This window comes from Chiloscyllium punctatum, chromosome 8 (genome assembly GCF_047496795.1).
Source record: "Chiloscyllium punctatum isolate Juve2018m chromosome 8, sChiPun1.3, whole genome shotgun sequence".
In the NCBI taxonomy this organism is placed as follows: Eukaryota; Metazoa; Chordata; class Chondrichthyes; order Orectolobiformes; family Hemiscylliidae; genus Chiloscyllium; species Chiloscyllium punctatum.
In genome coordinates, this window is record NC_092746.1 from 89,328,783 (window position 1) to 89,341,453 (window position 12,671).

The 12,671-nt window shown below is 39.3% G+C and overlaps 1 protein-coding gene across 2 annotated transcripts in view; it reads right to left on the bottom strand.

Moving 5' to 3' along the window:
- Positions 1–12,671, bottom strand: part of odad2 (outer dynein arm docking complex subunit 2) — a 390,232-nt gene that overhangs the window by 163,806 nt on the left and 213,755 nt on the right. For both annotated transcript variants that reach the window (XM_072576026.1, XM_072576027.1), the window contains exons 14-15: positions 12,552–12,662; positions 10,695–10,849 (exon numbers count right to left, since the gene is read on the bottom strand). In XM_072576026.1, coding sequence (XP_072432127.1) covers positions 10,695–10,849; positions 12,552–12,662 — 266 coding nt within the window. The remainder of the gene's footprint in view (positions 1–10,694; positions 10,850–12,551; positions 12,663–12,671) is intronic.

Sequence of the window (12,671 nt, forward strand, 5' to 3'; positions counted from 1 at the left end):
CACTAATGAAGTGTATCCTGAGATACTGTTGCCAGGTGTCAAAGATGGAGGTCTGGAGGAATAAATGATGAGCTACAGTTGCTAGGTACTTGCTCTGACTTTCTAGCTGAGAAATTCTCAGTCTTGGTTATTCATGATTGGTAGCAAGATAGGAGGACGAGTAATAATAAGGTAAGTTTTGCAGTTAATAACAAGCAATAATCCCCCTTAATAGACATCGCCCTGCTGTCTAGCAAGAATCTTGTCTTGAGGCCTGGAACTCTATTGAAAAATGCAACTAGTTGCTCCTGACATTGAGACAGTTCTTACTAGACATCTTGTATAGAATCATAGAATCACACAGTACAGAAGAGGCCCTTCTGAAGAAGGGTCACTGGACCCAAAATGTTAATTCTGCTCTCTTTCCACAAATGCTGCCAGATCTGCTAAGCTTTTCCAGCAATTTCTGTTTTTGGTTTTGATTTCCAACATTTGCAGTGTTTTGCTTTATTTCCTTCGGCTCATCAAAACTGTACCAACAAAATTATCGCAGAGTTTTTGTCATGACCCATGTTTTTCAGGCCCTGTAAGATTTCATCTAGTAGTTGCCCTGAAAGTGCAGAGGGGCCTCAACTAATCTTATGATACCAACATTCTGAAATCTAGGAACTTTCGCACATTTCTTGCAAAGAAATTGTAACCTGTCTTGGATACATATTCTCCCACAGATTACAGGGGTATTCTATTTTCTCCCCCTCACCATTCAATGATTTTTAAAATTCCTTTCCCTGTTATTCCTCCTCAGTTTTCTTGTCCACCTACTCAGTTCACTTTGGCATCCTTCTCCCTTCTGAATTTATTCATCCCAGGTTCACAATGATATAAATTCTGCTCTTATCTCAGTTGATTTTCATTCACTCTTTCTCCCTGCAAAGACCCTATGAACATCAATTCTAGTTCATACTGACAAGAAGGTACCTAATCTTGCAATGTGATTCAACAGATTTTCAATATTGTACAGATAGTAGAAAGTGTACATGAACTGAGAGATCTTATGGCAAAGTATCAGTTGCATTGAACCTTCTGGAAGATTGTTTTACCATGAGGTTTAACAAGTTTCTTGCCATATAATACCAATCTGCAAGAGTTCCTCAGCATAGTGTTCTAGGATCAAACATCTTCAGCTTCTTCATCAATGATATTCATTCTATGGTAAGGTCAAAAGTGGAAACATGTAATTGCCAGTGAACAAAGTTCAGCAGGATTCGTAAGTGCTCATATACTGAAGCAGACTGTGGCCGTATGCCAAAGATTTTCTGGACAATATGTAGGTTAATATGTGGAAGTAACATTTGTGTCATAATAATGCCAAGTAATTATCACTTCCAACAAAATTTTGTTTCACCCTTGAACCTATCCTGTAATTGCCTTGGAAACCAATGTTCATCTTTCTCCAGTACTAACGGAGCATTGTCTCTCAATTTCTCACTGGTGGAGTAGTTCAAAGAAGAGAAAATTTATCCATCTCCTGGTAACAATTTCACCATTTCAATTCACCATTCTTTTTCACTATCACTGAATCAAAATCCTGGAACTCTCTTCTTAGCAGTACTATGGGTTATCTATACTGCATGAACTACATCAGTTCAAGAAGCTGGTTCACAACAACCTTTCCAAAGGCAATTAAGGATGAATAACAAATACTGGTCTAGCCAGCAATAGTTCCATCCATGAAAAATTAAAAATACTTCAAGAAACATTTAAAGGCCTTAGAAAAAGAACAAAGGAGATTGACAAGGATGTTACAAGGAATGAGGAACAAATTTAAAAACTCTCTTTACAATTTAAGTCTATTGACCTTGGAACAGAGAAGATTAAGGAGTTACAAAATGGAACATTTTCAAAATGGTGAGAGATTTTGTTAGAGAATATGGAAAAAATTACAGTTTGTGATGATTGGGTCAGTAATTGAAGGCCACAGATTAAAATAATTGGCAAAAGGACTGGAGGCGCAATGAGGAGAAACGTTCTCACTCATTTATTTTGAAAGTTCTACCTCAGAAAGTGAAGGAAGTCACAAAGTCATAGAGATGTACAGTTTTGGTCCAACTCCAGCATTTGGACCGTATCCTTCTAAACCCTTCCAATGCATATACCCATCCAAATGCCTTTTAAATGTTGTAATTGTACCAGCCTCCACTATTTCCTCTGACAGCTCATTCCGCACATGCATCGCCCTCTGCGTGAAAATGTTGCCTTTAGGTTTGTTTTAAATCTTTCCCCTCTCACTTAAACGTATGCCCTCTAGTTTTGGACTGGCATATCCAGGAGAAAAGACCTTGGCTCCACAACTTATCCATGCCCCCCAAGATTTTATAAACATCTATCACCCCTCAGCCTTCTGATGCTCCAGGGAAAACAGCCCCAGCCTACTCAGCCTTTCCCCATAGCTCAAATCCTCCACCCCTGGCAATATCCTTGTAACTCTTTTCTGAACGCTTCCAACTTTATCTTTCCTATAGCAGGGTGTTACGAATTTGGAAGAGTGTTTGTTCACTTTAAGACAGAAAATGTTTTCTGAATTTTAAAGTAAATTTAAAGTACAGCTACAGCTGGCAGAACAGAACAGCTAAGAAACAGGCTGTTCCGAAACAGATACATGCAGCAAATGCAGCAGAGCAACTACCGTAGAGTCAGAGAACTAACTGCCCATCTAACATCTTGCTCTCAAAGAGAGACGAGGGCGCTCTCTATCAAAAGGTACCTTTTCCTGTAAAAATACTCGCAGTAAAAAAGAAGAAGACCCAGGGAGATCAGCGGAGAAGAGAGAGAGTGTGTGGAATTGAGACTAAGTTAATGTAATTTTTAATAATTGTGTTATTGGAGCAGCATTTTTATAGAGTTGGGGTTTGATAGTAATTTGTTAAGAAAAAGAGTATTCAGAGTTTGTTAATAATTTTGCGTAGTACACTATTAGTTAGGAAAATAAATTGTTATTTTTCTTTAAAGGTGGAAATTAGGAGTTCTTTTTCACTCACTCACACTTTTAACAGATTACAAGGCGAGGCAAGCTTTTCTGGAAGCTTGGTTTTAATTAACAGAGGGGTTTGACCTCCATGTCTAAACAAAAGGGAAACCAGAAATTGAATGCACTATTCCAAAAGTGGACTAACCAATGTCCTGTACAGCCACAATATGACCTCCTAACTCCTATACTCAATACATTGACCAATAAAGGCAAGCATACTAACCAGCATTTTTTACTATCCTGTATACCTCTGACTCCACTTTCAAGGAACTAATAACCTGCACTCCAAGGTCTCTTTGATCGGCAACACTCCCCAGGACTTTACCATTAAGTGTATAAGTCCTGCCCTGATTTGCCTTTCCAAAATGCAGCATCTCACAGTTATCTAAGTTAAACTCCATCTGCCAGTCCTCGGCCCATTGGACCATCTGTTCAAAGTCTCATTGTATTCTGAGCTAACCTTCCTGGCTGTCCACTACACTCCCAACTTCAGTGTAATCTGCAAGCTTACTAGCCATACCTCTGACATTCACAACCAAATCATTTATAAAAATTATAAAAACCAGTGGGCCCAGCTTTGATCCTTGCGGCACATCGCTAGTCGCAGGCCTCCAGTCCAAAAAGCAACCCCCACCACTAGCCTCTGTCTCCTACCTTCAAGCCAGTTATGTATCCAAATAGCTAGCTCTCCCTGTATTCCATGTGATCTAACCTTGATTCCGTGGGTAATATAAACAACGAATTGGATGGATGACAAAATTAGAGGGTTATGGGGAAAAAAAGCATGATTGTAAGAATGAGCACGTTTGTTCTTTCAAATCATCACCATATCTACAACAGATCAAATGGATTCTATCCATTTATGCATTTGGTCTTCTAAAGTTGCATCAGCATTTGACAGAGAATATAGCAAGGCTGTCATTATCGCAACTTAAAGTCATCAGTCTTTGTAGTTGTTCACTGCCTACCTCCTCAACTGCACCAACTGCAACCTACCAAGTCACCAAGGCAAGTCCGTCATAGGTACATTCAGGATGCAACAGTTTACAACAAGTCCCTCACTGCCGTAAATTCCAGAATCCACTGGGTTAGATGCATATCAAGAGTCCCAATATGAACATCTGCAGCACTCCAGCAGCTTTGCTGAGGCCACTAGTGGAACATAGTTTCTTGGTCTAAGAAACTTCTTAGGTTAGCTATTACAGAATTAGTTTGTGGCCAGGGTCAACAGTGTGAAACTGTAAGGGTTGTAGGTTTGGGGATTCAGAAGAAAGCAATGGTAATCCCTCAGCCTTGCAATTGTGCAACAGGTTTAATGCTTTTTCAGATTGTGTGGATTGGAGCAATGACTGGAGGGAGGATGAGGTGCAGGGATCATTCAAATGGAAATAAAAAGTAATGTACTTGAAGCATGGGACAATATAGTTAGCAGATGAAGACTATTCTTTTCAGTTGAGGGCACAAGTCTCAAAGAATGTGTTATTTGACTGGTACCAGATTTAAAGACACCTCTTCAATTCTGGAAGAACACAGCAAGCCAAGCAACATCAGGAGGTAGAGAAGTCAATGTTTCGATATAATTGTTCTTCAGGACTAGATTGGGGTAGAAGGAACTGCAAATAAAGAGAAAGAGGGGTGTGGGGAGGGGAGAGTAGCAGAATGGTGAGGTAGTCAACCCAACCCACCCACTCTCTCTTTATCTGTAGCTCCCCCTACCCCCGCATCTAGTCATGAAGAACAGTTATACCTGAAATGTTGACTTCTCCACCTTCTGATGCTGCCTGCCTTGCTGTGTGCTTTCAGCCTCATGCTTGTCTTCTTTAGATTCCAGCATCTGCAGTCTTTATTATCTCTTCAATTCTGGCCATCTCTTTGATTCAGTTACAAAAAGGAAAGAGTTAACAAAATAAATGTTGAAGAGGTTGCAAATGTGCAATAATTGCAAAAGGTTATTATGCAGGTAAAGAAAGTAATCAAAGACGTTATTAGAATTTTATGTTTTATTGTGAGAGAATTGAATGCAGAGTAAGGAAGTTATGCTTTTATTATACAGAACATTGATGAGGCTGCATCGGGAGTATAGTTGCATACAGTATTGGTCACTGTATTTATAGAAGAATGTCAATGCCCCAGAAGCAATTCATAGAAGATTTACCACACTAATACCTGAAATGCTTTCTGAAGAAAGGATGGACAGGCTCAGCCCATATCCTCTGAGTTTTGAAAAGTCAGAGGTGAGTTAATTGAAACTTACAAGTTCCTGAGCGTTTTGACCAGGTAGATGTGAAAGGGTATTTCCTCTTGTAAGAGAATCTGGAACAAGAGGTCAAAATTTAAAAATAAGGAGTCACTTATTCAAAACAGAGGAAAGGAGACTTTTTTTCCTCTCAGGGACTTGAGTTTTTGGAATTCCCCTCCTCAAGAGGCAATGGGTGCAGAATCTTGAACTATTTTTCTAGCAGACGTATGACATGCTTGGCTTTATTGATCAGGGAACTGAGTACAAGAATTAGGATGTCATGTTGCAGCTTTATAAGACTATGGTTAGGCCACACTTACTGCGTTCAATTCTGGTTGTCACATTAAGGAAGGATGTGGAGGCTTTAGAGAGAGTGCAGAGGAGGTTCACTAAGATGCTGCCTGGATTAGAAGGCATGGGTTATAAGGAGAGACTAGAAAAACTTGGGTTGTTTTCTCTGGAGCGGTGGAGGCTGAGGGGAGACTTGATAGAACTCTATAAAATTATGAGATGCATTGATAGGACTGACAGTCAGAATCTCTTTTCCCAGAGTTGAAATGTCTAATACCAGGGGGAATGCATTTAAGATGACAGAGGGAAACTTCAAAGAGGATGTGAGGGCCAAGTTTTTTACACAGAGTGGTACGAGTCTGGAACACACTGCCAGGGATGGTGGTGGAGGTAGATATGATAAGGGTGTTTAAGGGACTTCTAGTTAAGTACATAAATATGCAAGGAATGGGCGGATATGGACCAACGGCGGGCAGAAGGGGTTAGTTTAATTTGGCATCATGTTCGGCACAACTTCATGGTCCTTTGGCTCATTCGCGTGCTGTACTGTTCTTTGTTCTATGTAGATAGATTCTACATTATCAGGGGATGAAAGATTATTGAGATGTGCAGGAATATAGAGTTGAGGTTAAAATCAGATCAGCTGTAATCTTACTGAATGGCAAAGCAGACTTGAAGTTATGAATCACCTACTCTTGTTCCTTCTTCATATATTTGCATGGAGATAAGATTGGAGTGGAAGCAGAATAAGCTGGGTGTCATCATCCACATTAATATCAACAACATATCTGAACTAAGAAGGGGTCCTCTTTTGGGTGTATGAGCACAATGGGCTAAACTAAAAACGAGAACCATGTAGATAATTATTTTAGGATTACAACATGAGCCAAAATTACACTGGATAAATAAGAGACTTGAATATATTCCTTAAGGGTTGGTGCAGGATAAATAGTTTTCAATTCCTGGAGCACTGGCATTAGTATTGGTAAAAGTGGGAACTGTACAACCAAGATGACTTTCACCAGAACCCCAATGGACCAGTCTACTGGCCAGTTGTATTAACTGGGATTATACAGAAGGGAATTAAACTAAATAAATGGGTGGAGGATTCACATGAAGGGAGACTTGGAAGATTAGAAAACAGTGCAGGATAGTGACATATGTAACCAGGGTGTGATAAGAAGGGGTAGAGCATACAAACATAAGAGTGCACAAGAAAAAAGTTAGGAGTAAAGAAAGTGGTAAAGAGAAATAGATCTAATGCTTGTCTGGCTAGTTACACCCACACCGTGAACAAATTAGAAATAAGTGAATATTATATGACAGCCATTACTGAAAAATGGTTACAAAGTGAGTTCAACTGGCAACTGGATATTTTAAAATTGAATCAAATTGGAAAAGGTCGAGAGATGATTTTTGAATACAAAAAATTAATGCGGAGAAACAGGTCCTGATTGAGTGTGTAACAGACCAAGTTGTACTTCTGACTGCAGCTATGAAGCAAGTACAACACCGCTGTGAATGCACTGGAGTTCAACAAGATACCTGAAACTACAGTTAACTCTTGTGAAAATGAAAAGTACTCCTTATTTCTCAAAAAAGGCAGATAAACTTATTACTAAACTCAGGAATGCAACAGGCTTACAAATTATTTTCTGGTGTAAGGCATAAACTTACACATTGAATGCCAAGATTTTATTGAATACTATTGGTGGAGGTATATATCTATAGTTTTGTATACCAGGCACCTGAACTGTGACTTAATGTCTGAAACTGTAATGGTATGGGCAGGTTGGGAGGCAACGGCCTTGTGGTATTATCACAAGACTACTAATCCAGAAACCATAGTAATGATCTGGGAGCCAGGTTCCAATCCTGCCATGGCAGATGGTAGAATTTGGATTCAATAAAAAAGAAATCTGAAATTAAGAGTCTAATGATGACCATGAAATGAGTGTCATTTGTCAGGAAAATCCCAGGAAAGGAAATCTGTCACCTTTACCTAACCTGGCCTACATGTGACACCAGATGCACAAGAATGTGGTTGACTCTTAACGGCTGTCTGAGCAATTAAGAATGGGCAGTAAATGACTGGCCATGCCAGCAATGCCCATATCCTGTGAATGAAGAAAAAAAGTCCATAGTTTACCTGTAGATGGAGTTGACCACACCTGGGGAATGAATTGGCTGGAGCAAAAGTCCAATAGTTATGGAAAGGCCAAGTGAGGTCAAAGAGACAGAGCAGTTGCAGGATAAGATGCCAGGACATTTCCTGTTATGTACTGTCTCGAATAATGGCTAAACGAATTGTATTGTTGGAAGGTTAAATGGTACCACAGTCAGATAGTTGACTATTTTCTTTGACCAATTTGAAGTAAATGTACATTAAATGTACATTAAGTGTTCACTAATAAAAGCTCAACTTAAGTAAACCAGTTCAATCAACATAAAAAGAAGTTGAAATAGAGGGACATCTGAAATGCTACTATATTAAAAATAGCATTCTGTTAAGGAAGTAGAACCTCAGACATGTCGTGCAGTGGAGTATTTATTATGAGCCATATTGTTGAGATATCTATTGTCCATCAACAGCCATCCTGTTATGTTTATAGAAAGGTTGCAAATTGAGGTGATGACTGTGTTACAGAATAAATACATCATGACAACTGCCAGGCACCTTTTAAAATTTCAAATTAATTTGATTTGTTGGAAACTAGTTGAACAATAAGAGAGGTACAAAAGTAAAACATTCTAAATGCTGGACACAGAAACAGAAGTGAACGAAGTTAGAGATAAAACACCTTCTCCCCAGCCCCACCCCCCATCCCCACACACACTTAGAGAAGGTAGCAAATAAACTCTCTCTTCAACTTACTATTTCTAATTACTGTGTCTCCTTTGAGCCTTGCCTCCCTGCTGTTGAAGATTCCACCCCCTTGCCAATCTAGCTTAAACCCTCCCTTGGAGCACTTGAAAACCTGGCCACAAAGATATTGGTCCCCCTCCAGTTCAGGTGCAACCCGTCCTTCCTGAACAGGTCATCTCTGCCCAGAAAAGAAACCAATGATCTAAAAATCTGAATCTCTGCCCCCTGCACCAATTCTTTAGCTACATATTATTCTGCCAAATCCTCCTGTTCTTATCCTCATTAGCATATGGCACTGGAAGTAAGCCAGTGGTTATGCATTATATTTGAAATATCTATTTTGCCCCTGTGTGATTTCAATGAAGTTTTTCAATTTATTCGGTGCTTTCTCAAATAAACTTTTACCATTTAGTCAGCCACAAGGCAGCTACTTGCATGAGTCTATGGGAGTAGTTGATGTCTTCAGAGATGTTTTAATGACATCTCTAGAGCATTTCCATTGTCTTCCTGCTATAACCAAGTTCTGGTCGAACAACTGCTCGTGTCGCACATGTGAATAAAATGGTCCATCCAGCGAAGCTGGTTGAGAGTAATTACCACCTTAATGTTGCCAATGTTGTCTTGGGAGAGAATACCACCTATCCTATCCACTCCACCCTCCTCTCTGACCTATCACCTTCATCCCCTCCCCCACTCACCTATTGTACTCCATGCTACTTTCTCCCCACTCCACCCTCCTCTATCTTATCTCTCCACGCTTCAGGCTCTCTGCCTTTATTCCTGATGAAGGGCTTTTGCCCGAAATGTCGATTTTGCTGCTCCTCGGATGCTACCTGAACTGCTGTGCTCTTCCAGCACCACTAATCCAAAATCTGGTTTCCAGCATCTGCAGTCATTGTTTTACCTTGGGAGAGAACACTTCCATTCGACCACATTATTTGTCAATAAACTTGGAGCATTTCATGAAGGTACTTCTCGAGTACTTTGAGGTGCATATTGTAGGTTGTCAACCTCTCTGGATCATATATGAGCATGAAGATCACTGATACCCCATAAGCAATGAAATTAATAACAGGTCTGAGATTCTGGCCCTCAAATATTCTATTCCTCTGCAATTCAAAAGTTGACTTGATACATTTGAGATGAGAAAAATATGGAAAATTGGATTTTTCACTAAATACCCAGAAACTGAGCTTGCTTTCCAACCAGCTCCCTCCGTTGATTAATATCAATATAAAAATACTTCACATTTTCCATGGAAGGTTTCTCTTTACAAAGATAGAAATGGATAAAGCTTACTGAGAATATGTGAAGCAAAGAATGTTAGAAAGCAGTGCTATGTTAGCTGAAAAATCTCCTGGCACACCATTAAAATAGTTCATAAATACTGATTCAGTCGTGGGTAAATGTCTCTCTAAATACTGCTTCAGTGACTCCAAAAGACCAACCATTCTAGGTTTGATTGTCTGGTTAGGTAAGCAATCTTCTGTTAAATTGAAATCCTAATTGTATCATGAGACTCTACCTTACATGTAGTCAAGAGGCCCATGTCTGACGTAAATGGGCTCTTCAGTCAATTAAAATAATTTCACGATTAAATGAGGACCAAAGGTAATGCTATACAAATAGAAGGATAAGCACTCCACAGTGATTTTTACTGATGACTTACCCAGCATTGCCATGGGACAGAGTTAAGTTACCTTTCACAGTATATGTCCTCTCAACAGGGAAAACTCTTAACTTCTTCATTAGCATATTCTTATTGGCCAATAAAAATGCATTATTTTACTCAGCATACTATTCTTGCATTAGTAATGTAAAAGAATATTTGTCTTTTTTGCTGTAGCAAAAATAAATAATAAATTAAATAAAGGGCGACCACCACCCCCCGCCCCTCCCCCACCGCCCCCGTCCCCGGTTTCTGCAGTTTTGGTTACCCTGGTTTACAGAGGCCCGAACATATTATAGGGATCATTCCAGAACCAGGGACCAGAAGGCTGCTCGAAAGGTATGTTTCCCATTTAAATGAATGGGTTTGCACCTACTCACGGTTTCGGGCTTCTGCGATATGTATTGGAATGTATCTCCCTCAGGTATGGGGGGACTAACTGTACAGGTATCCAATAAAGGCAAAGGTTAATGTAATTTCTCTCCTCGCCATCTTTGTCAGTGTTATTTGAGGTATATAACCTGCAAAGTGTTGTAACTGATAATTCTAAAGTTAATGTATTTATCTGTTTGAAACAGATTCATTCTGGAATTGAAGCTCCTCATACATTTTTAATCAATACCTTTCTACATTCTCCATGCTGATGGCACATTTCCAGACAGCTCCCGTGGCTGCTGCTAATAATTGCTTGTTATCAGACTTGCTGACAAGCTTGACTAGTGGTCCCAATCCAAAATGAGTTCTTACAAGATTACGTGTTTCCTCATCCTCTGCACACTATGAATGGAAAGCACAAAATTGTATGAAGAATACAAAATCAAACAGAACAATACCCAAAACTCATTCAATACCTCGTGCAATTTCTCTGTTAAAACATAAGTAAAATTTTTTTTGCCTCAGTAAGGATTTATGAAGAAGAAGAATATGAGCACTTCAGTGGGGACAAGGTGCAATTCATTTTTTTATTTGCTCATGAAACGTGGGTTTCACTGGTTAGGCCAGCATTTATTGCCCATCCTGAAAAAGGTATTGCGGAGAACGTTTTTAAAAATGTTTGGCGATTGAAGTTACTTTGTTCTCTATTTTTAGTGCAATGGTTAACATATTGTATCAAATTCCTCCATGCACTATTTTAATGAAGCCATTAATCTGTTCATCCTAAAATTAAATAGTGGAAATTCAATTCCAATGAATTAATTTTTTTTATTTCACACAAGTCTCAAACAGGAAATAATTTCATGCTCAGAAAATATTCAAATTACAGACTGAATTATATGAGGCGCCGAATTCCCCACAACAGTGCTCCAGGCTAAAAATTCAAGGAGGAACTGTCTGAGGGGAGTATTTTAATAGTCAATTGGCTGTTAATAGTTTGGAAGTGGGATTTTCATCCTTCAGGAACAGAAAGTCCTGCCTCAGAGAGCTGCTGGCCAATCAAAAGCTGGCAACACTCCAGTACTTGAGGACAGAGGCATATGGTAATTTTGGAGGATGTTAAAGTCAAAATCCATAGCTCCCTGGAAGTGGCAACACAAGTAGATAAATGGTAAAGGCAACGTATGGCATGCTAGCCCTCATCAGTCAAGCATTGAGTTTAAAAGTTAGCAAGTCACGTTGCAACTGTATAAAACTTTAGTTAGGCCACATTTGGAGTATTGTCTGCCATTCAGGTTGCTGCACAATAGGAAGGATGTCAAAGAATCAGAATGGAATCAGGCCCCTCAGTCCAACTTACCTACGCCACCCAATTTTCACAATTAAACTATTCCCATTTGCCTCCATACCTATTTCACCCATGTCTAAATTTTTCTTAAAATACAAAATACTTTCACCACTACATCTGGCAGATACTCACCACCTTCTGTGTAAAAAAATTGTCCTTCTGGATCTTTTGTATTTTTTCTCTCTCGCCTTAAACTTATGCCCTCTAGTTTTAGACTCCCTTACTATAGGAAAAGCTGTTGGCTATCTAACTTATCTATGGCTCTCATGATTTTACAGGCCTCGATAAGGTTACCTCTCCAACTTCTACACTGCAGGGAACAAAGTCCCAGCCTATCCAGCCTTTCCTGATAACTCAAATCTTCCAGACCAGGTATTGACATTAAGTGTTTTGAAAGTTTTTATTTTCAGTTTGAATCAGAAGATTTTGAATGTCAATAATATTGCATTGAGGTTCCATGCCAAGCAAGTCCAATGCAAGGACATCTGGAAGAGCAGAACTGTGTATTAGGAGCATTACACTGGGTAATGGCCAGTGAGGGAAGGAGCTGCTTTAAATTTTAAATGAATTTCCCTGTATTTGCCCCCTGCACAGATGTCCCAATGCCATTTCTATTCTGTGCCTATTGTCGCTAGTGTTTGGAAAATAACAGTAAGCCATTTTCAAAAATCAGCTTTATATAAATAAAGTTTGAAATATTATTAGGAAAATATATTGTAAAAGTCAGAAAACTAAAGAGTAGTCTTGTATGTGTACCTTGAAAATGGCACGAGCACAATGCATCTGAAGCTCCTCACTTTCACTGCTCAGATTTCTTACCAGATTCTTCACCATATTTTCTGTTCGAATGGCCAACCTGTAACTTGGCTGAGAAAT